This window comes from Epargyreus clarus, unplaced genomic scaffold (genome assembly GCF_041222505.1).
Source record: "Epargyreus clarus isolate Ecla_fem2 unplaced genomic scaffold, WU_Ecla_fem_2.2 ptg000018l, whole genome shotgun sequence".
Classification (NCBI taxonomy): domain Eukaryota; kingdom Metazoa; phylum Arthropoda; class Insecta; order Lepidoptera; family Hesperiidae; genus Epargyreus; species Epargyreus clarus.
The window spans coordinates 16,047,157-16,067,597 of record NW_027332226.1 but is presented as its reverse complement, the minus strand read 5'-3'; the positions used below and the strand labels follow the sequence as shown (position 1 = coordinate 16,067,597).

The following is a 20,441-nucleotide window of genomic DNA, read 5'->3' as shown; positions in this document are numbered from 1 at the left end:
CAATAAGTAGCGAATCCTAGGCATTCCACTTTTCTTTTGAATGTGGGAGAGCTATTATCGACCAGACGGTATAATTTTTGTCCTTCGTAATTCGAGGTCTATTCAGATAAGTTGCATTTGCATGCATGCACGAGCGCAATTAAAATTTTATTGAAAGGCGTATCTAATGTTATTTACAATAGTAAAACCGGGTCATGTGATTCTTGTTTTTTTTTCGTCATGTGTGTTGGTAAAGTATTCTGTGCTAAGTATTCCGTGAATAAAAATTTATTGATTATTATTATTATTAAATGTTTATCTTTTATTAAATCTATGCGTATAATAATATCGTTTAAAACTATACCTTAAAAATTACTGAATATAAGCGATTCATTTAAAGAAACTAACTAAATACTTAAGAAAAAATCAAAATCGATAACATCTCGAATCTACAAAACATTAGGTGTTCTTGAACTTGGGCTTCTCACTCTTCCGGGTGGTTTTGACCGGGAAGGCGTCCACCGCGGCGAGCGCGCGCGCCAGCCAGTGCGCGGCCGCGCGCGCCGCGCCGCAGTCGGGCGGCAGCGCGCTGCCCTCCAGCACGGCGCGCAGCAGCCCCGCGCCCGGCCCGCGCGCGCGCGCCTGGTACGCCAGCACGGCGGCCAGCCGCGCCGCGCTCGCGCACTGCAGCGCGTTGTACGCCAGGTTCAGGTAGCTCAGCGCGAAGTTGCCCGCGCAGTACGTCTCGCCGCCCTCGACCACCATCTCGGCCGCGTGGAACGGGTCCGAGTACGCGCCCAGCAGCTCGTTGGCCATGGTCTCGGCCTTGCACGCGATCGTGTCGCCGGCGCTGCCCTTGTACGACGCCAGCGTGGCCGTGCTCGCCTTCCGGGAGCGGGCCGATATTGTCTTCCTGCGGCTGCGCCCGCTTTCGAGTTCGACCGGCGTGATTAGCTCCCTGTAGCACCTCTCGTACGTTTCCCGTTTCATTTTCAGGAATTCGAACATGCGTCTTCTCTTTAATGTGATTTCGTCGTGAGAGACGGGAAATTGCGTGAGACTTCGAAATATGTACGACGCTCCCAAGTCTGTTATCGCATTCCCTGCTAGATTGAGATGACGTAGCGTCCGATTCGTGCGCAACGCCTCGCCCAGGGCTCGTGCGCCGACGTCCGTTATATTATTCGATTCCAAGGAAAGAACCGCTAGGGTCCGCGAGGCGGGAAGCGGATGTCCCAACTTGGAAGCCATCAAAGTAATGTCTTCATCTATCAAGTTGCAGCGAGCGAGGCTCAAAATTTTTAGATGGGTTTGTTGCTCCAGAAGAAGATAATAGTTGCAATGTGACACGGGCGAGTCGTCCAGGCAGATGTCCGTTATTTGCGACAGGGGCAGAAATTTTGCAATTTCGTAGAGACCGAAGCCATCCAGGGGTCCCCAACGAATTGTAATTTTTGTAAGCTGCATATTATACGGAATGCATAAGCCGATAATCTTCAAAAGGAGTCGCGGAACTTGCGAGCAGTGATAGAAGACAAGCTCGACGGGCTTGCCCGCTGGGTCACAGAAAGCCCTCAGGACCACGTCTCCCTCGTCATCGTAATCTTGCGCTACGACCACGGCAGATTCCTGTTTCTCGCCGGAGTACTGCGCGGGGGGCGTGTGCGCTTGCGCCCCAGGCTTGTCTCGTTTCGATTTCTTGGCCTTATCATCGGTCTTGCTCACGTATTCTTCTGTTAAAAGTTAATTAAATATGAGAAAATGTTAAAATAATGAACTGTTGGAAAAGGAATAATCAAATCACAACTGGATGCAACTTTTTATAGCGCAATTGTAGTTCAATCTAAAGAAAGAACAACCATGGGAGGCATTGAACATTATCCTTTAATGCCATGTTGGCCATCGAGCCAACCTGAGAAACAAAGGTTGTTTTATTGCTGTTATTGTAGAGTGCAGAATCCTCGGAAGCCTTGGAACGCCAAATAAATTTGATTTTTTCAACTTCCATGCGGATTGACGTTAAATAAGATATAGATATTCATAAGTATTCTAACATTTAACCGCTGATTTACCTATAGTTTCTATCAAGATCCTGAGGCGAAAGGGGGCTTGCAGCTGCGAGCAGGCGTAGGGCAGGAAGGCCGTTAGATCGGAGGGCCGCGGCCTATAAAAGTGTAGCTCATTTACTGTCACTTGCTCCATTATTTAAAAGAATTAATGTAAAACTGACCAAAAAACAATAGTACACGTGTATAATCAAGGAGCATTTATTATAGATCTTTGATTTGACATTGATGTACTTTTTTGTTCTTTCATAGAAGAGTACAATAGAAACGTTATTTTGTGCCTGGTTTGCCTTCAATCTTCGATCACTAATTCCTATTAGTGATCAAAGCCTCCAATTAATAATTAAATTTTGCGCAGAAATACACGAAGGCATAGCGTGCAAAACAGTATTTTCAGAAGATCAGTTGACATTGTGTTGCTTAATGAGTATGATATAGATAAGGGGGGCGGGGGTGGAAGGGGCAGTACGTCCCGGGCCCCCTATCCTGGGGGGCCTCCAAACACAGTTGCTAAAAATAAGATCGTCAGACCCAAACAATCTAAGGAATGTGTATCTGTCAGCAAAAAAAAGACAAGATCACCGAATCACAGGCGAACTTTTTAGGCTGACCTCCATTCAACTTAGTCTTTAACTACATACCCTCGGCCAGAATGGGCTGGACATTATAAGAACTTTAGGTAATATTATAGTATCTTAATTAAGAGATTGTTGTGCCTATTTACATACTACATACAGTATTTAAAACACTAATACATGCATGTAACACCAACTTCTGACGGTTTAAGGGAGAAATCAATGTGGCAGCGTTGTTTATTATTTACTTCTCCATGGAATAAAAAGTCCAAACATAAGTCTATGCACAACTTAAAAAGTACAGTAGGAACATATAATAAAATATAATCGTGGGTGATATATATTTATTAATTAACTTGGCAAAGTCTACAACGTAAATATTGACTAATAATGCACAACGGATACAGTGTTAATTACATTGGTAAAAAATCTTGAAATACAATAAATTTTAGATTCTACACCTTGTTTTGTATATAAAACTATTTTAGCAACATTTTTTTAGCGATAATTGTTGCAGTCTACGAGTAATTGAGTTGTAATTGTCTACATTGTCTCAAAAGATATAATTTAATAATTTCGTACAAAATTATTTTTCACTTTTAAAAACCCTTTTATAATAATGTATTACATTTGTCAATAATATTGTCTGGTTATATTGGTGCAATAGAATGTAAAAACAAGTACCTATATTTTAACGTTAAAGTATAAACCTTAGTGGTTTACTAAATAATGCCTACGTCCGTTTTGTAATAGAACCCATCTTACAGCAGGTGCTGCGGGGTTGTTTCACGGACAGACGATGAAGTTGTTAGTACGGATTTTTATGAGAGTTCTTTATTTGACGTAAATTATAACTACGAAACACTATAGTGAAAATTCATTCCTTAATGGTGAAAATAGGGAAGACAACTTTTTTTTTTAAATTTGTAATGTTATGTTCTAATGTAACGTGTATCACATGTTGCATACACGAGCAAATAGTTACTAATGTGTTCATCTAGCATTCTACTTTGAACTGATGCAAAGATCGAACTGTTTATTGGCAAATGATGAGGAAAGTTATATTTTTTTATCATTAATAGTAGTTTTTACTGAAATCTTTTCTAATAACTGTTTTATGGTCCTCAGAGTAATTGAAATGTATATAGCGAACCTGCTCAGACGAATAGTAGGCAGTGGTCACACATTTCTGAATTCATTGTTATAATAGTCAAAATTTGATGAAATACGTTGGGAAAAACTAGTAGTATAGTAAATTTCATAAGTAAACTATTTCAAATCAGATACAGCACATCTGCCTACACTTCGTACCAAGAGGTTGTTTTACACTTTCACTCACTCTGAACTTGTTATTGTTCTGAGATATAGTGTTACTGTTCTCATAATAATGCCAAATAAACATGCACACTGAAGTGGTATAAATGCAATGTTATGGGGCGGGGTCCTTCTTGGCGCCGCTGAGCAGCACGAAGGGCGACTGCGTCTCGCGCTGCTTCTGCTGCAACATCTGCAGCGTGCCCAGCGGTGTGTCCGTCGAACTCATCTTCTTCATAAGCTGTAGGCAAATTTTGTATAAATCTTAATATTTATTAATAGCAGTGATAGCCTAGTGGTTAAGAAACTCGGCCTCTCGATCGAGGGGTCCGAGGTTCAAGACCCAGGCTTATTTTTCAAAAATATGTGTGTATTAGAAATTAATTATCACTTGCTTAAACTGTGAAGGAAAACATCGTGAGGAAACCTGCATACCTGAGAGATTTATCAAAAAGAAATCTCAAAGATATGTGGAGTCTACCAATACGCACTTGGCCAGCGCGCTGGACTATGGCCTAATCCTTCTCATTATGAGAAGGGACCCGTGCCCAGCAGTGGGACGATAATGGGTCGATGATGATGTTTTTCATATCTAGACCATATTATGTAAAAAGAATTAATTATGCATGCGTAAGAATGATCACTCAAGTAGAAGTTAAGTATACACTAAAATTGGCTACATTCGCCTTTATTAGTTAAGATATTCATATTTTTATTTGATAACACCTAAGATAAAGATAAGTAACGCGACTTACCCCCTCCTGCACCTGCTTCTTGATGCGCTTCTCCTGCTTGTTCTTGCCGGGCCCCTTGCCGTGGAACTTGTGCGAGAGGTAGCGGAAGGCCTCCTTGGGGCAGAGCGCGCGGCCGTCGTCGTCCACGTACTCCAGCTTGATGTTGGGCCGGAACTGGCTCTTCTCGCGGAACTCCGTCAGCGGGCCCGAGTGCCCGTGTCCGCGCTCGCGCCGCCCGTACTTGTCGTCCTCGCTGCCGGGAACAAATATATATCAGTCGATAATCCTATAGGTTACTTTGTGTGGTATAATTTTGTAGCTTATAATATAGTTTCATAATAAGACGATTATGGTGGTAGTGGTCATGATTTTTTAATTACATGTAGTGGGGTATCGTGTATTGTCCATACAGCAGTGTAGTATACTATTGGTATTTTTAGGTTTTGCGAGGTGATATTTTTTTTCATAATATAGGAGTAGCAGACGAGCGTGCAGTCCATCCGATGGTAAGAGCCTTCTGCCGCCCATGGACATCTGTAATCAACCCCAGATAGGATCAGATATTCCTACCTGAGGTCGGCCACCGATGCACCGCTACTCCCGAGGACATAGTCGGAACGCCTCTGAAAAGTATTTCTCCTTTGCCACACCCTTCAAAACGGTACACGGCAGCGCCTAACACTGGTGTTATTAGGCAGAAATAGATGTGGCCGCCGGAATGGAACCACAGTGGATGGCATGCAGCGGGGGTGCGTGGTGGGGGTGGGGGTTACCTGGTGAGCGTCTTGTCCTCGATGGAGTAGACGGCGGCGGGCAGCGCGGTGCGGCGCGCGGGCGGCGCGGGCGCGGCGCCGGCGCGCTCCAGGTAGCCCTTGCTCAGCGCCAGCCGCAGCGCGCCCGCCACGCCCGCGCCCAGCGCCGGCTCCGCCTCCAGCCCGCCGCCCGCGCCTGCACGCACACGCGCTCACAGTTATCGTCATGTATACATATAAAGTAGCAGATACTCCGACAAATATTAACGCCTCCTCGTGAGACATCGAAATATTATTTATCGACCTAATTTTTTAATAACTCCATGAGCATCTTATTTATGCCCGATATTAAATATTAAAAATAAGTAGGTATTTAAATTATCAAATAAATGAACTGCTTGCATTACTTCCATAATTTTTTCCTTAAATGTAGACATAAAGCTATCCAGGTAATGCAAATTATCATAAATTACTACAACTTTTCAATGTTAATAGTAAACCCAAGCATACCTGAGGCGAGGTCAGCGGGCTTGTCGCTGTTGACGTCGACGCGACTCCAGGCGCCCGCGTTAGCCTCAGGCTCGGGCTCCACCTCAACGTGCTCCTGCTCGAAATCCTGCAAACGAACCATATTTTAACCAGATATTTACCTATTTTAAATATTAATCCTATAATTATATCTAAACGAAAGGGAACTAAGGTAATGTTTAAAACCATATTTATTGTTATTAATAAACCTTCTTTGTATATAAAAAAGTTAACAATATCTTTGTTAGCTCATACCATGATCTCGGCAGCGTGTTCGCGATTGCCAGCGAGTCCGTAGGTGGGTATGTCGCCGAGCGTGCGGCAGAACTCCGCGGTGGCATCCAGCACCATGGTACTGCTGTCCTCCATCTCGACGTCCTGTTGTTCCTCTTCTTTCAGTTTCTCTAAGATTTCTTCAATCTGAATAAGGTTAAATAAGGTTAAATCATGTGCAAAGCAATGCAAACCACATAGATAGCAGTTTCAATCTGAATAATGATAATGTTGGAATATAAAACGAGTAGCTAAGAACTGTCGTTTTAACATTAGAAAAAAGAAAGAACTTCTTTTAAGGCTTGTGAAAAATTATTCGTACGTTATATAGTAAATTGTTACAAAACCGACAAATAAAACGGACACAATAAACTTGGCTAATCAATGTCGTAAAATTTGTAGAAAAGGCAACTATCAAAGGTATACCGTTCTTCTAATAATATCTTTTTTAATACTTTTTGGTTTCGTCATATCAATACACTTAATCTTTTTATAGGTTTTTATTTTATACGCTAAAGTAATATAACTTCTTACGTGAGTATAGTACGCATACGCTTTATTGTCGTATTTCTTATTGTTAGTATAGTCCGCGCTAAATTGATAGTCTGCTCTGAAGTTGTTGCGCGCAGGTTTAGGTAGCAAATACTCCGTAACATAACGTGGGCGAGAGCGGGTAGCCGACGAGTGCCGGGAGGTTCCCGCGCTATCTTCATTACGGTAATATCTGCAATATCTATTGTGACGCGACTCGTTTCTATATTCGGAGCGGACTCATCATCATCATCAACCCATTATTGTCCCACTGCTGGGCACGGGTCTCCTCTCAGAATGAGAAGGATTAGGCCACAGTCCACCGCCCTGGCCAAGTGCGTATACAAGTCACATACCTTTGAGATTATTTTTTATAAGTCTCTCAGGTATGCAGGTTTCCTCACGATATTTTCTTTCGCCGTTTTAGCGAGTGGTAATTATTTTTTAATACGCAGGTCTTCGAGAAATCAAGAAATTTGAACTTCGGCCCCTCGATCGAGAGGCCGAGATTCTTAACCACTAGGCTACCGCTGACTCGGCGCAGACTATACCGTGTCAATCGTACCTTGGGCACCAGCGGAGCTTCCGGCTGCTGCGCGGGCGCGGCCTGGCGCAGGCGGCGCGCGCGCGCCAGCGCCGCCTGCAGCTCGCCGTCCGGCTCCAGCTCCTCCTCGTCCAGCGCCGCGCCGCCGCCGCAGTGCTCCGCCTTCACCTCTGCCACACACGCCCGCATATTATAACACGACTAGCGGACCCCGCAAATGTTGTGTTACCATATAAATAAAAAAAATGTTAAGGGTGGACCGACCCTTATCACTTAGGGGTCCGAAAAATAGATAGTAGTCGATTCTCAGACCTACTGAATATGCATATAAAATTTGGTGAAAATGGATAAAGCCGTCTCAGAGGATTAACTAAGATTTTGACACGAGAATTTTATATATAAGATATTCCGAGATTAATGATCTCACGTTTGAATCGATGTGTGTGCACACCAACAAAAAGATTGAAGCAACTCGCTCGCCACGTGCGGTTTAAACCAGTTTTCACAGGCGTCTGACTCTTGACGATCACTCACACAAATTAGAAACTGAACTAAATTAATAGATAACTTTACTATAAATCAAATTTGAATTTAAAACATTTCTAAACAAAGATTTTTATACCTGTATCGTCTGTCTCTAGAGGCGCAATGCCGGCGTCATAGTCTTCCACACTAATTGGTTCCGCCTTGGGCTTCTTTCGTATCTTGCCCTAAAACATAAAGAATTATAAATAATATATTATACCAAAATAAAATAATACAAAAACCTTACCAGTATTTCAAGTAATTTAATTAAGTACCTTTTTCTTGAATTTCTTGAACTTTGCTTCAATTTCGTGCTCGTCCATATAATCGGACGCGAGTCTAAGCTGCGGCAGCACCAGTGATTCCAACCGCTTGTCTGGGCCGCCCGCCATACGCTCTTGTCTCTGTAAAATATAAAAAAAATAATATATAGAGAATAAGATAATTACCAACAATAATGTACTTTTTACTAGTATACATTAAACATATAAGAAAATACATTAAATATATCAGAATATTGATGATAACTTTTATGCTGAATACTTTTTCTTTATCAAAATAAATTAAAATTAAATTGATATATACCATTTCATTATACGGTCGATACCATATATAAATATATTATTACGATAAATTAACAATGGAAACTTGGGAGCTACAAGTATATTACGTGGCTGTAGCGAATATAATTTTTATTTTGAAAGACGTTTGGATAGTGTATATTCGCTCACCATCATGTCGCGGAAGCGCTTGGCGTGCAGCGCGGCGTCGTCGCCGATGGTGAAGCCGGCGGCGCGCGGCGCGGGCTCGTCGTACTTGGCGAGCACGGGCCGCGCGCCCAGCGCCGCCGCCAGCTCCGCCTCCTCGTCGTACGCCTGGTAGCCCGCCAGCGCCTTCTTGCGCTCCGAGATGTTCTGCCGGGAAGTGTGTGTTACATATGAATGCTTAATGTCTTTCAATTTCTTCCTATTTATAACCTACAATATCATCACAACTTAGAGTAAAACACTAATGTCTACCTAATGGGATAATCGCTTATCCATCAAACTGAATTATACTGTTAAATAAAGAATTGGTCTGGGTGATCTATAGGTTCAATACTTTCAAATTTCAAGAAGAAATTCATACTTGACACTAAGAAAGTAACAATTTGAAGATAAAAATGTTACATAACTATACTTCAAAAAACCGTTACACAGTGGGAGTATGAATTGAAATGTGTCTCACCTTCTTGTAGCGCTCGTCGTCGACCATATTAACGTTGACGAGCACGTCCTCGGCGTCCTCGGCCAGCACCTCCTTGTCTGCCAGCGTCAGCACAGTCTCGCGCTCATCCGCCAACTGCGTAACATACATTATTTTTAGATAATATGGGCATTAACTTTTTAAGTTAACTCTAGATAGCTCATACAAGTGATGGAATTACATGATAGTATCATGTGCTCTCATTCGTTATCAATCCAAAAGATTCCCAGCAAGGGACATGCATGGATCGATTTACTATTTTATAGAACAAAGTATTAAAAGTTTAACTCGAATTTAATTAATAACCGTAGCATATTTGATTTATGTTACTTAGGTGAACTTTACAATCATCCGTGTGTGTACAGCTAGGGTGTAAATGATATTCAGTGGGATTATATGTGCGTATATCAAATATTAAATTGAAGTGTGTACGATAATATAGCGAATATAGCGTGTGACGTACGGTGTCGATGTCGTGCGCGACGCGCAGGCCGCGCAGCTGGCGCGCGCCGTACGCCGCGCGCGCGTCCGCCGCCAGCAGCGCCGACACGCCGAACGCCTCGTCCATCTCGTCCAGCATCGCCGCCTGCATAGACATTCACTTAATAAAAAAAGTTACACTTGGGGAGCCCGAGAGGGGATTTCGGGAGTGTCTCGAGCGCGGCAGACTAAGATATGGAAGATACTTTACACCCTGTGAAATATCCTAAACTATAAATGAGATTTCTATTTAAGGGGGATTTGCACAATCAAAAAAATCGATCACTGGTCATACTCGAGCGCGGTCAATTTTCCTTTTTTAATATAAAAGAAATAATGGTAGAAAACGGGAAACATCATAATCTGCCGATTACCACACGTCGAAGTAATGAAAAAAAAAGCACCCTGTATTTTTATGCTATCTGATAGTGTCACTTATTAGCATGAATCCCTGGGAAGTAATGATGTATCACAAACTAAATGAAAAGGCTAATTTTTAGGAAAATATATTATTCTTCATACATTCTCATACTATATTTTTTTCAAATAGTCAGAATAAGAACCCAGCTGAATCATATCATATCTGAAAAATATCATATAACCTTTTCTTCATTCTAACGTCTAATCCACAAAATCGTATAAGTCCCAATAACGCTCGAGTTTGTGCACATTTAGCATTGTAGGCTCCCCTACTATAACACTTATATCATAGTTAAATGGCACAGATCGAAACTTGTGGGCAACAGTTGCGGTTGTTTTAGTATTACCATGCTCAGTCAACACTATAATGGTTTCGTATGGTTCGATTTATTCCATACAAATTAAAAATATAAACTAATATATAAACGTTGTTCACGCTTATAAATGGCACTCATACGAGCCTTATTATTGTGAATATTACTATAGTGTACTACTAACTACTATATAATGTATTGTATGTGTTGCTGTTAGCACGTAAATAAATAAATAAACAAAATGCACAACTGCTAAATTACAGTATGCATACCATCTTATAGAAACAAACATTACCGCGCATTGACATCTATAAAAAACTTTAACTGCAATTTAATTTCTACCTGAGATAAATCATAAATGCATTTCGGATTCACACATTCCGACCAAAATCAACAGGGCTAAATACGGCTATTACAAGAGTGAAGAAATTGTTTTATCATCATTAAAAACTTTTATAGACCTCACATCAGTCACATAACAATCTTTTATTATACTATAACCAGAAAAGTTTCATTATAATGACACAATACAAACATTCATTCACACACGAAAAATTAAACGATTAGTATACATATAACATTGCGAACATTGAACTGTAAGAAATTGACTAATATAAAAGTATAGTATATGCTTTAAATTAAACACCACAAATTACCCTTTTAGCAGCTTCTTTCTTCTCTTTCTCGATCACCCGCGATTTCGTGATCCAGGCGGCTGCATCCTCGTCGTCCGACCCCTCCGCCAGAAGAGTAGTCTGTAATCTATATAATTAATATATGTTATATAATGTTACATATTAAAATAGTTGTTGTAATAACCTTATCATGCATTTTATGTAATCACTACTTTCTTAAAGATTTAATAAAGACATTTACTTTTGTTCGAGCGCGCGCTTCTCTTTCCGCTCGCGAAGGCGCTCGCGCAGCTTCTCGGCCTTCCGCTGCTCGGACAGGTTGGCGGCCGGCTTGTGGTAGAACTCACCCAGGTCGTCTTTGATCTTACCGTCCTCTGCAACAAGTACAAAGTTAATAACATCATTCAGTAATAAAAAATGTAGATAAACCATAAGAGCAAGTTAATAATTGAGTTACAAACACAAACCTGCGGGCTTCTCATTGACCTCGAGCGGCTTGAGGCCGAGCTTGGCGCGCAGGCGGTTGGTGTCCTCCACGGACATGCTCTCCTGCGCCGCGCCGCCCACCTCCGCCGGCGACGCCGCGCGCCCGCGCGACTTCTCGCGCTCACGATCACGTTCACGTTCACGCTCACGCTCCCGTTCACGCTCGCGCTCACGGTCATGGTCCCGTTCCCGGTCATGGTCCCGTTCACGCTCGCGCTCACGGTCATGGTCCCTTTCCCGGTCATGGTCCCGTTCCCGGTCGCGTTCGCGATCATGGTCCCGTTCACGTTCGCGCTCGCGGTCGTGATCCCGTTCGCGGTCGCGCTCGGGGTCGTAGCTCCTATCCCTAAATTATTATGAATAATGCTTATATGAAATTTTTTAAACAGTGATTGTTAGAAAAAGACTACACAATGAATGAATATAAATTAAATTTTGTTGACACTTTTAACGACTGTACAACTTGTGTATAAGCTCAGGAGTTATTCCATATTTATTTTTTATGAAGGGTAAGTAAGGACTGCAATGTACAACAAACATATTCTTCTTTTAAATTATTGCTACTTATGTACCATAACTACTTAGCACAGGTTTCTCAAATAGCTTCACAGGATATAGCTAATTCAAAAACATCATTATTTACAAATTACATTACACAATGACAAAAAGTATTAAATGGAACAGCACTTACCCACTATTTTTGTCCCGGGCTCGATCGGCAGGCTCACTTCCACTGCGGCTACGACTGTCCTTGCCGTTCTGCTGCTGAGCGTGCGATCCTACCGGCACCTCCTCCACTGCAACAACATTGCATAGGTTATGTAGCAACTACATTGATAGCTTGGTTGTTTGGATAAATTAAATTATAGTTGCATGTAAACTATTAAATATTACTGACAACATAATCATAGAGCATTCTGATATACAATTGTACCAATATGAATCTTAACTTTACTTTATACCAAAGCAATATGGCAAGGTAAATAACATATACCCATATATTATGTGACACAGGCAGTATTTCACATTTTTTTACTTAAATGCAGCATAATTATGATCATGACCTAGTCTGTTTTGCAACACATGGGTATTTTATCTGTGCTTATAATAAATATTTTCTTTTATTTATATGATTAAAAAAATATGTAATGAAACCAAATTTAATATTTATTTCTTAACAATACATTTTTTCTTTATATTTAGTTGTAGAAGTACACTATCCTCATAAATTCAACAAATATTTTGTTCACACCATTCAGTAATTTAAGTATACCAAGGTGTATGCTACATTGGTGGACCTTCAATAAATAAGACGTCAGATGTAATCAATGTTAAAAATTGGTCTTTATAAGAATTTTTTGTCATCTGTTACATTATAATATATTAAATGCTTTCAGATTTAACTTAAACAAAAAGTGAGCTATTAAAAAAATATAATTGAAGTATCTGCACGTGTCTTCAAAAAACAACCATTTTATAAGTTTGTAATCATTTGCACTATGAAGCAAAACATAGAAGAAAAAGCACTGATTCTACTACCAGTTTGACTGAAGATGTGAAGAAGACAGCAAAATAATGCTGTATGCATAGGACATAGCATCCATCAGGGACCAAAATCAGAGCCTATATCTAGGTAGATTATGAAGTTTAAAAAGAAACCCCTTTTTTATTTAATTATTGAAAGTCTTTACAGAAATATGCAAAGTACTCACAGGAAATAAGTGTTTTATACAACACTTTTAACTTTTAAATTAATATGCAATGTAGATGTGAAGGTTTTTATAAAATATTTGAATGAAATTGAAACAATAAGATGTGCCTAAATAAGGATTATGTATCTATGTTTATATTTATAATCACACAGAATGATAACATTAATAAGTAGCTCAGAAATACAACTTTACCCACAAGTCCACTTCACTGAGTCGGTACACAACCATTACTGGTGAATGATGAACTATCAAGTAACATTTATCTCTGATAGAATTCTTAGTGTTGTTAGCTACAATACCTACCTCACGAAGACGCACTCGGGATGCACAGTCATCTCGAATGCCACCATTCTGAAATACGAGCAGAATATGCCATTATCATGTCAACTGAAGGAAGCGCCGTACTCGTGATGATTTCCTACAAACTTATCAACATATATTATAACCTTTCAAGATGCGTTATTGCCAAGTAAGGCGCCACAATGCGCAATAATGATTTCTGGCTATAAGTAAACGAAAATCATCACCAGCCACCGGCGTTTGTTATCAGTCAAGGCGGAGAGTGGAGCTTACCGTCGGGGGAGCGGTCCTTCTTGCGATCCTTGTGTTTCTTATGTCGTTTCCTCTCGCGCTCCTCGCTGTCTAACGGGGACCGAGACCTACTCCTATGCTTCTTCTTTTTAGACTCCTTTTTGTGTTTTTTAGATCCCATTTTACGATTTTCTTTGTGATCAAGGTGTTTATAGTTCTTTTAAAAATAAGATGACTTATAATAATGTAATAATCACAAATAAACACACCTCTACAATAAAATTAATGACAACGACAATGACAAATTATGACAGCAAACGCCGCCATTTTCATTTTGCCAATTTTATACAAATAGTTTGTATACGTGACAAGACAACAGGCAAACATTATCTATCCATAGTTCCACAGACTTTATAAAATATTTAATACATTTTTATATAATATAAAAGTAGCTGACGAGCATGCAGTCACTCTTTGATGCAGTCCACTTGATGATAAGTGGCTACTGCCTAGTACTGCTGCATGGGTTCACTACACTTACAGACAGATGGACATCCCATATAAGATTAGATTCCTACCTGAGGTTGTCCACAGATGTGCCGCTAGTCCTGAAGACTAAGCTGGAATGCCTAGGATAAGTATCACTTATCCTTACCCCACCCTTCAGAAAACTGCGCTGAAAATTGCTACTAGGCAAAAAAAAAAAAAAACAAAAAAAATACAACCGACTTCTTTGTCACTACAAAGTAAAAAATAATTCAAATAAATGTTGGTTTAGTTCATAGTTCTGAAGTCGGCGCTCAATATATTTCGTTCGATAACGGCGTAAACAGCGTGTCAAATATGAGCCGACCAACTTCCAGCTCGTCTCTACACAATAAAAAAAGAATAATTGAAATCGGTCCACTAACGGCGGGGTAAGTCGTGTACATACATAAAAAAATATACCGGCCAAATTGAGAATCATCTCCTTTTTGAAGTCGGTTAAAAATAGAGTTAAAAGTTTGATCAATCTAATTGAATCAACAGCTATCTACATTATTTAGAGATTTTGAGGTTTCGCGTTGCTTACAATGAATAATAGTGTAGTAAGGTTTTTATGGGTTAAGCCACAGACCTGTATTTGTTTTGTGGTTAAGCTTAGTCACTGATATACTCTACTCGTATACACACGTTCCCTGATAGAGTAGCTCAATATTATAAATACTCAAACACTTTCGGAGTAGAGGGAGTTATTGCCAAGTAGTTGCTTGATAATTCCTAATTCACTGTGGATAACCTGCACCTTGTAAACCTACTTTTCAGCACTTCCTAATAATGAAATAATTATTACCTTGTTATTGTAATTAAAGCCCTTTGTGATTTACCGCCGACCAACATGAACAATACTTGGTATTCATTGCTAAGGGATGAAAACTTAACAACAATCTTAATAATGTATTGAATCTTATAGAAATAAATTAAAGACAATTTATTAAAAATGTTTTATTTCCAACTTTAACAATCATCATCATAGGCAATAAATTCGTGTAGATATGTTCTGCAATTCATTAACAGCTGCCATCGTATTATCATAACACATAAATATTTTCCTGTTTATATAATAAAAAATAAATCATCTTCACATAAAGCATAGCCTTCATTGTTATAGAATTTAAATCATTATATTAAAAAAGTGTTTTACTTGTAATACATTTCACTTTACATGTAAAATTTTGAAATATTACAAATTTTATAAAATTAAACAAAAACACAACAACACAAAAAAAACGTTTACTCGTGTACATTCAGTCAGTCAATATGTGTCCAATCTATCACACATATCTTACTTCTATCGGAATGTTTATATAAAAATAGTTATTCTACGTTATGCAACTGAGATGAAAATAAAAACGAGGTTACCGTACCAAATAATGCCGGGAATCAATACTTTTATGCTATTATTTCCTTACAATAAAAATATCCTTAAGGTATAACTTTTTAAACAGATTTTTGGTGCTAAAATAACTACATAAGTAAATATTGCTTTTTTATTATGGATCATTGGAAGACTCGGTACTTATCGTTAATTATGTATATTAATAATTTTGGCTGATTTATTACATAAATCTTTATAGAAGAGCAAATGTTTTTTTATTGAGCCCAATTTTAGTCGTTTTTAGAAAAATAAGTGCTATAAGCCTTCAATTCCATTTAAATCAATGAGCGTTTAAAATTTTGTATTTATTCAATTTTAATTTAACACATTATTTAAAGGAAGGAATGACTTTTCGTAAGTTACTAATCGTAATATAGATTTCTTGTTATCGGAACTAACGTAGAAATGCATTCACTCGCCAGGGTTGCAAGTATGTTTACATAAATAAGTAGGAGTTCATATAATAAAACAACGATGGACCGCATCACGTACGAGCCGAGTGTACGGTAGCACGAAGACGGTGAAGGTGGTTCAGAGCAGCACGAAGGCGGGCAGCGCGGGGCGGGCGCGGGCGCGGCGCGCGGGCCGTCACAGCAGCGCGTGCGCGGGCAGCAGGCGCGGCGCCGCCGCCCGCGCGCCCGCCTCCGCGCTCTCCCACGCCACCGCCGCGCCGTCCGCGTACGACGCGAACAGCACCTGCGAGTCCGTGCTGTACGCCACGCTGGAACGGAACGCACACCTCAACCGCTAACGCAAGTGGTAGGATCCTGCTCGGTTCGACTCGGGCGGTATTACCACCACATTTACTTCACATCATGGGGGAATAAGGGATAGAGGGATGAGGGACGAGGCCTTCCAATTCTACCCTCGAGATTTGCAATGCACTTGTAGCCAACCCCAATTCTACCTGAAGTTCAGGGACGGGAATAAAACTATCATGATCATATTATCATATCTGATCTTACCATCAGATGGCTAACATATTCCATTTTATATGCTCTTAGTATATTTTATCACACAAACCTAAGTGCAGCGGGTCCAGGGGAGCGGCCGGGTGGCGGTATGACTGTGACGGGGCGCAGGTCCCAGGAGGAATATAACCGGATGGCACCCGTGTCTAGGCCGGCCGCGATACAGTTGACACTAACGCCCTCTGGCGCGTTAGAATAGCAGATACTCGTAACTAATTCTGATACTTTTACACTACCTGTAGAATATGACGATATTTTAACAAATATATAATATTGTAATTTATAACAGTTAAATGGTGGGATTAACAGGGTTATGAAGCAGTTTATTGAATAATAATTCTCTAGTTTATATAAATCTAAGAAATATACTATCGTAAATACAACTTACCGACAAAGCTAGCATTGACAGTGTGTACTCTTATGAGTGATTTATACTTGTGCGCCGCGTCCTTCTCATAGGAATCAGATTCGATATCGCTGTCACCGTTGCAGTGGGCGGGCGGCGGAGCGAGGGCGGGCGGCGGCTCGAGGGCTGAGGGCGGGCTGGGCGGCGGGGCGGTCAGCGAGTGCACGGTGGCCACGTCGCTCAGCGTCTCGCTCACCGCAACGCGCCGCACGGGCAACATGCCCCGATTTGGTAATGTGCGGATATACGATAACCTACGAATCGTAGAAGCCATTATAAAAATTCTTTATAAATTTCTTTTCGTAAAAATAGTTGCGGGTAGTATTTTTTTTTTATAATATAAGAGTAGCAGACGAGTATGCAGTTCACCTGATGGTAAGTGGCTACTGCCGACCATGGACATCTGTAGTCAACCCCACATAGAATTAGATATTCCTACCTGAGGTCGGCCATAGATGCGCCGCTACTTCTGAGGACTAAGATGAAACGCCCGTGGAAAGCATCTCTCCCTTATCACACCCTCCAAACCAGAACACAGCAGCGCTTAACACTGCTGTTATAAGGCAAAAAAAGGTGTGGCGGTGGTCCCCCGGAGTCGAACCACAAAGAGTTCTACCACCTTCATTATAGCTATATCATTAAAAAGGTTTCCTGTGAAAAATTCACAGGAAACCTTTTTAATGATAAATTATAAGAAAACTTTTCAAGCGAAGATTTACGTAGCATACTCACTCGTTAAGGTCCCAGATGACGACGATGCCGTCGTCGCTAGCGGTGACGAGCAGGCTGGCGGGCGCGCACACGGCGACGTCGGCGACGCGCGCCACGTGCGCGTGCAGCAGACGCGTGCGCGCGGCGGGCGGCGCGGCGCCGGCGCCCGCGCGAACGCGCAGCGCCGTCACGCGCCCCGACGCGTGCCCCAGGAACGCGCCCCAGCGCCGCGACCCGCCGGCACACCACGGCGCCACCACCGTTATCTAAAACGACGCTCACACGATTTGAAAACATTCACGTTACATATCGAAAGCATTTTACTATCGAAATCATTTTGAATGCTAATTTTACAATTTACGCAACAATATTCAACTTTTTACCTTTATGGTATTGACAGTTTTATTAAATAATTTCTTACAAATGTCGTAGAAGTCTTGTTACAACGCGTTAGCATCTGTAGTCGCGCAATCGATACACATTTCATTCTACGTTTCAAGGTAGGTAGCAGGGGTCGCAAAGTATTCATATACTGTAAATATAGGTTCGATAGACAGACATATAACGATAGTAGCAACATACCTGATGCGCGGGCGGCACGTGCATGAGCACGTCGGGCGGCAGGTCTCGGCGGCGCCGCAGCCGCAGCATGTCGTCCGCGTGCGCCCACGACAGCACGCCGTACGCCTCGCTCGCCGGCGCACCCTTCGAGCTACCCATAGGCACGGATTCCTCTGTGCGAATATTTACTCATATAAAATATTTTTGTACATACTAAAGACATATTTTACTCATCGATATAATACATTTTAATTAGGGCTGTACTATTTAACCGGCCAAGCCGGCTAAAAAAGTTAGCTAAATTAATTAGCTAGCTAACCGATAGGCTTAGCTAATTTAACCGGTTAACTTAATTTGCTCAGCTAATTAGCTAACGGCTAACGGGCTAACCGGCTAATTTTTTTTTTCAGCTATTCACTGATTCCTTTTCTATAGAAAGCTTCAAAAAATAATATTAAGGCTCTTTTTTTTGTTTAAACAAACGATAGTCGCGAAATTTACTTATTTAATATTTTATCAATAATTTAAATAATTATGTTTACTAAAAATAATTATGTGAGTATAAATAATAGTTTTTAGAAAATAATATAATTGAAAATGATAGTCTTTGATAAATACTACAGCAAATTATTACCATAAAATTTGTTTTAATACAAGATTTAAATTGCGCGCGTTTTTTGATTTTTTTTAATGGTGACGTTAACTTGTACAGTAGTTCGTTTTTTAGCCGATGTTTTTTGGTGCGCTGTTATAATTTTCTAGTAGTTATCACATGTGATATTCCAAAGCCGGCGATGCATTGGCGACTCCTCTGGTGTTGCAAATGTCCATAGGCGACGGTGACTGCTTTCCATCAGGTAGCCCGTCTGCCTTATGTTAGGTTAAATATATAAAAAAAAAAAAACAATAATTAATTTAAGAGCCATTTTCATAAACAAAATATTGTTAAGTGTTAATTAATTAAATAAATTACTTTCGTTATTTACGTTATTTTTGTCATAAAAAATTATTATTATTATTTTTTGAACCTGTCTGTAAGTAAAGAATCAGTGAATAGCTGAAAAAAAAATTAGCCGGTTAGCCGTTGGCTAATTAGCTGAGCTAATTAAGTTAACCGGTTAAATTAGCTAAGCCTATCGGTTAGCTAGCTAATTAATTTAGCTAACTTTTTTAGCCGGCTTGGCCGGTTAAATTGTACAGCCCTAATTTTAATTGTTTAGTAACAACATAGATAAGTATAGATATCTCACCGCCTTGTAATTGAAGGAATCATTAAATGGCTTAAACGTCTGACAAATGTGTCAGCAATTTAATGGCTGTCATGGTGTAATTTACGCGGAACAATGCCAACATGCGCAGTTAAGTGGTGCAAAAACACGAAATCGAAGAAAGACTGCGGAGAAATATCGTTTCATTCGTTAATTGTTCTAAAAACTACATTTTTTTAATATTTTTCAAACACGAAAATAGATGACAGTGACAATTTCAATTGTCAAAACTGGTTACATTTTCTTGTTAGGAGTGAATAATGTTAAGTAATGTACGAGTTCCAAGTTAATATATAAAGTACAGTATTAGTTATTCCAGGTACAGACCGTGCAGCGGCACGAGCGCGGTGTGGGGCGCGGCGAGCGCGGCGGCGCGCGCGTGCGGCAGCGGCTGCAGCGCGGCGGGCGCGGCGGCGGCGCGGCGCGCGGCGGGCGCGGCGGCGGGCGCGCCGGGCGAGCCGCAGTAGCGGCCCCAGCGCGCGCCGCGCACGCCGTCCCACACCGGCACGCTCTGCACACACATACATATGTAACTGTTCAGACAAATTGGACGTAGTTATGCAAAATAGATGCAACCACAAAAACTAGCGTCTGAGAAAATAGGTCTTTTAGTAAAAGTTAAATTGCTTAATTTATGGTTGGTATCACTGATATATGTATATTTCAAAAGAAAAAATGTACCATGCAGCTTGAATATTTTTTGCATATACGAAAGTTGATGTGGAGATGCAATTTGCGATAGTAATTAAAAAAAGCGGTTGGATCCATTTTGCATAACTACGTCCAATTTGAAACCATAAAACAAAATTAAAGTGATAAAATGATAAAATAAAAATATAAGTAGGTAAAATACATGTTAATCAGTATCGTAGTATTTAATATATTTTTTAATACTATTTGTATATCACAACTGTCAAAATACGATTACGAGAATTATTGATTACTGTCACAATCATACATTG

General features: G+C 40.5%; 3 protein-coding genes across 3 annotated transcripts in view; all 3 read right to left on the bottom strand.

Annotated features, from left to right (window-relative positions):
• Positions 1-438: 438 nt before the first annotated feature.
• LOC140749668 (uncharacterized) lies at positions 439-2,575 on the bottom strand. The gene is made up of 2 exons (XM_073082784.1): positions 2,052-2,575; positions 439-1,712 (listed from the first exon to the last, which is right to left on the bottom strand). The coding sequence occupies exons 1-2, from the start codon at positions 2,179-2,181 to the stop codon at positions 439-441; spliced, it is 1,404 nt and encodes a 467-aa protein (XP_072938885.1). The 5' UTR covers positions 2,182-2,575.
• A 375-nt stretch (positions 2,576-2,950) lies between these two features.
• LOC140749525 (U4/U6.U5 tri-snRNP-associated protein 1) lies at positions 2,951-13,985 on the bottom strand. The gene is made up of 16 exons (XM_073082605.1): positions 13,687-13,985; positions 12,093-12,198; positions 11,383-11,747; positions 11,157-11,289; positions 10,937-11,042; positions 9,530-9,652; positions 9,049-9,162; positions 8,553-8,735; positions 8,097-8,225; positions 7,919-8,006; positions 7,318-7,466; positions 6,204-6,368; positions 5,931-6,036; positions 5,442-5,616; positions 4,690-4,921; positions 2,951-4,175 (listed from the first exon to the last, which is right to left on the bottom strand). Exons 1-16 carry the CDS (start codon positions 13,823-13,825, stop codon positions 4,050-4,052), a joined length of 2,439 nt encoding a protein of 812 aa, XP_072938706.1. The 5' UTR covers positions 13,826-13,985; the 3' UTR covers positions 2,951-4,049.
• Positions 13,986-15,114: 1,129 nt separating this feature from the next.
• mv (lysosomal-trafficking regulator mauve) overlaps positions 15,115-20,441 on the bottom strand; it is a 49,476-nt gene continuing 44,149 nt past the window's right edge. Inside the window, exons 49-54 of the mRNA XM_073082804.1 lie at positions 19,807-19,990; positions 18,233-18,384; positions 17,672-17,916; positions 16,922-17,193; positions 16,586-16,769; positions 15,115-16,283 (exon numbers count right to left, since the gene is read on the bottom strand). Coding sequence (XP_072938905.1) covers positions 16,151-16,283; positions 16,586-16,769; positions 16,922-17,193; positions 17,672-17,916; positions 18,233-18,384; positions 19,807-19,990 — 1,170 coding nt within the window. The 3' untranslated portion in view covers positions 15,115-16,150. The remainder of the gene's footprint in view (positions 16,284-16,585; positions 16,770-16,921; positions 17,194-17,671; positions 17,917-18,232; positions 18,385-19,806; positions 19,991-20,441) is intronic.

Excerpts from the sequence above, each read along its gene's own strand:
- LOC140749525 (XM_073082605.1), bottom strand. The coding sequence starts at position 13,825 with ATGGGATCTAAAAAACACAAAAAGGAGTCTAAAAAGAAGAAGCATAGG. Across the intron at positions 8,736-9,048 it reads ACGACGAGCGCTACAAGAAG|AACATCTCGGAGCGCAAGAA; the intron begins GTGAGACACATT and ends ACTTCCCGGCAG. Across the intron at positions 6,369-7,317 it reads AAGCTCCGCTGGTGCCCAAG|ATTGAAGAAATCTTAGAGAA; the intron begins GTACGATTGACA and ends AACCTTATTCAG.
- LOC140749668 (XM_073082784.1), bottom strand. The coding sequence starts at position 2,181 with ATGGAGCAAGTGACAGTAAATGAGCTACACTTTTATAGGCCGCGGCCC. Across the intron at positions 1,713-2,051 it reads GATCTTGATAGAAACTATAG|AAGAATACGTGAGCAAGACC; the intron begins GTAAATCAGCGG and ends AACTTTTAACAG.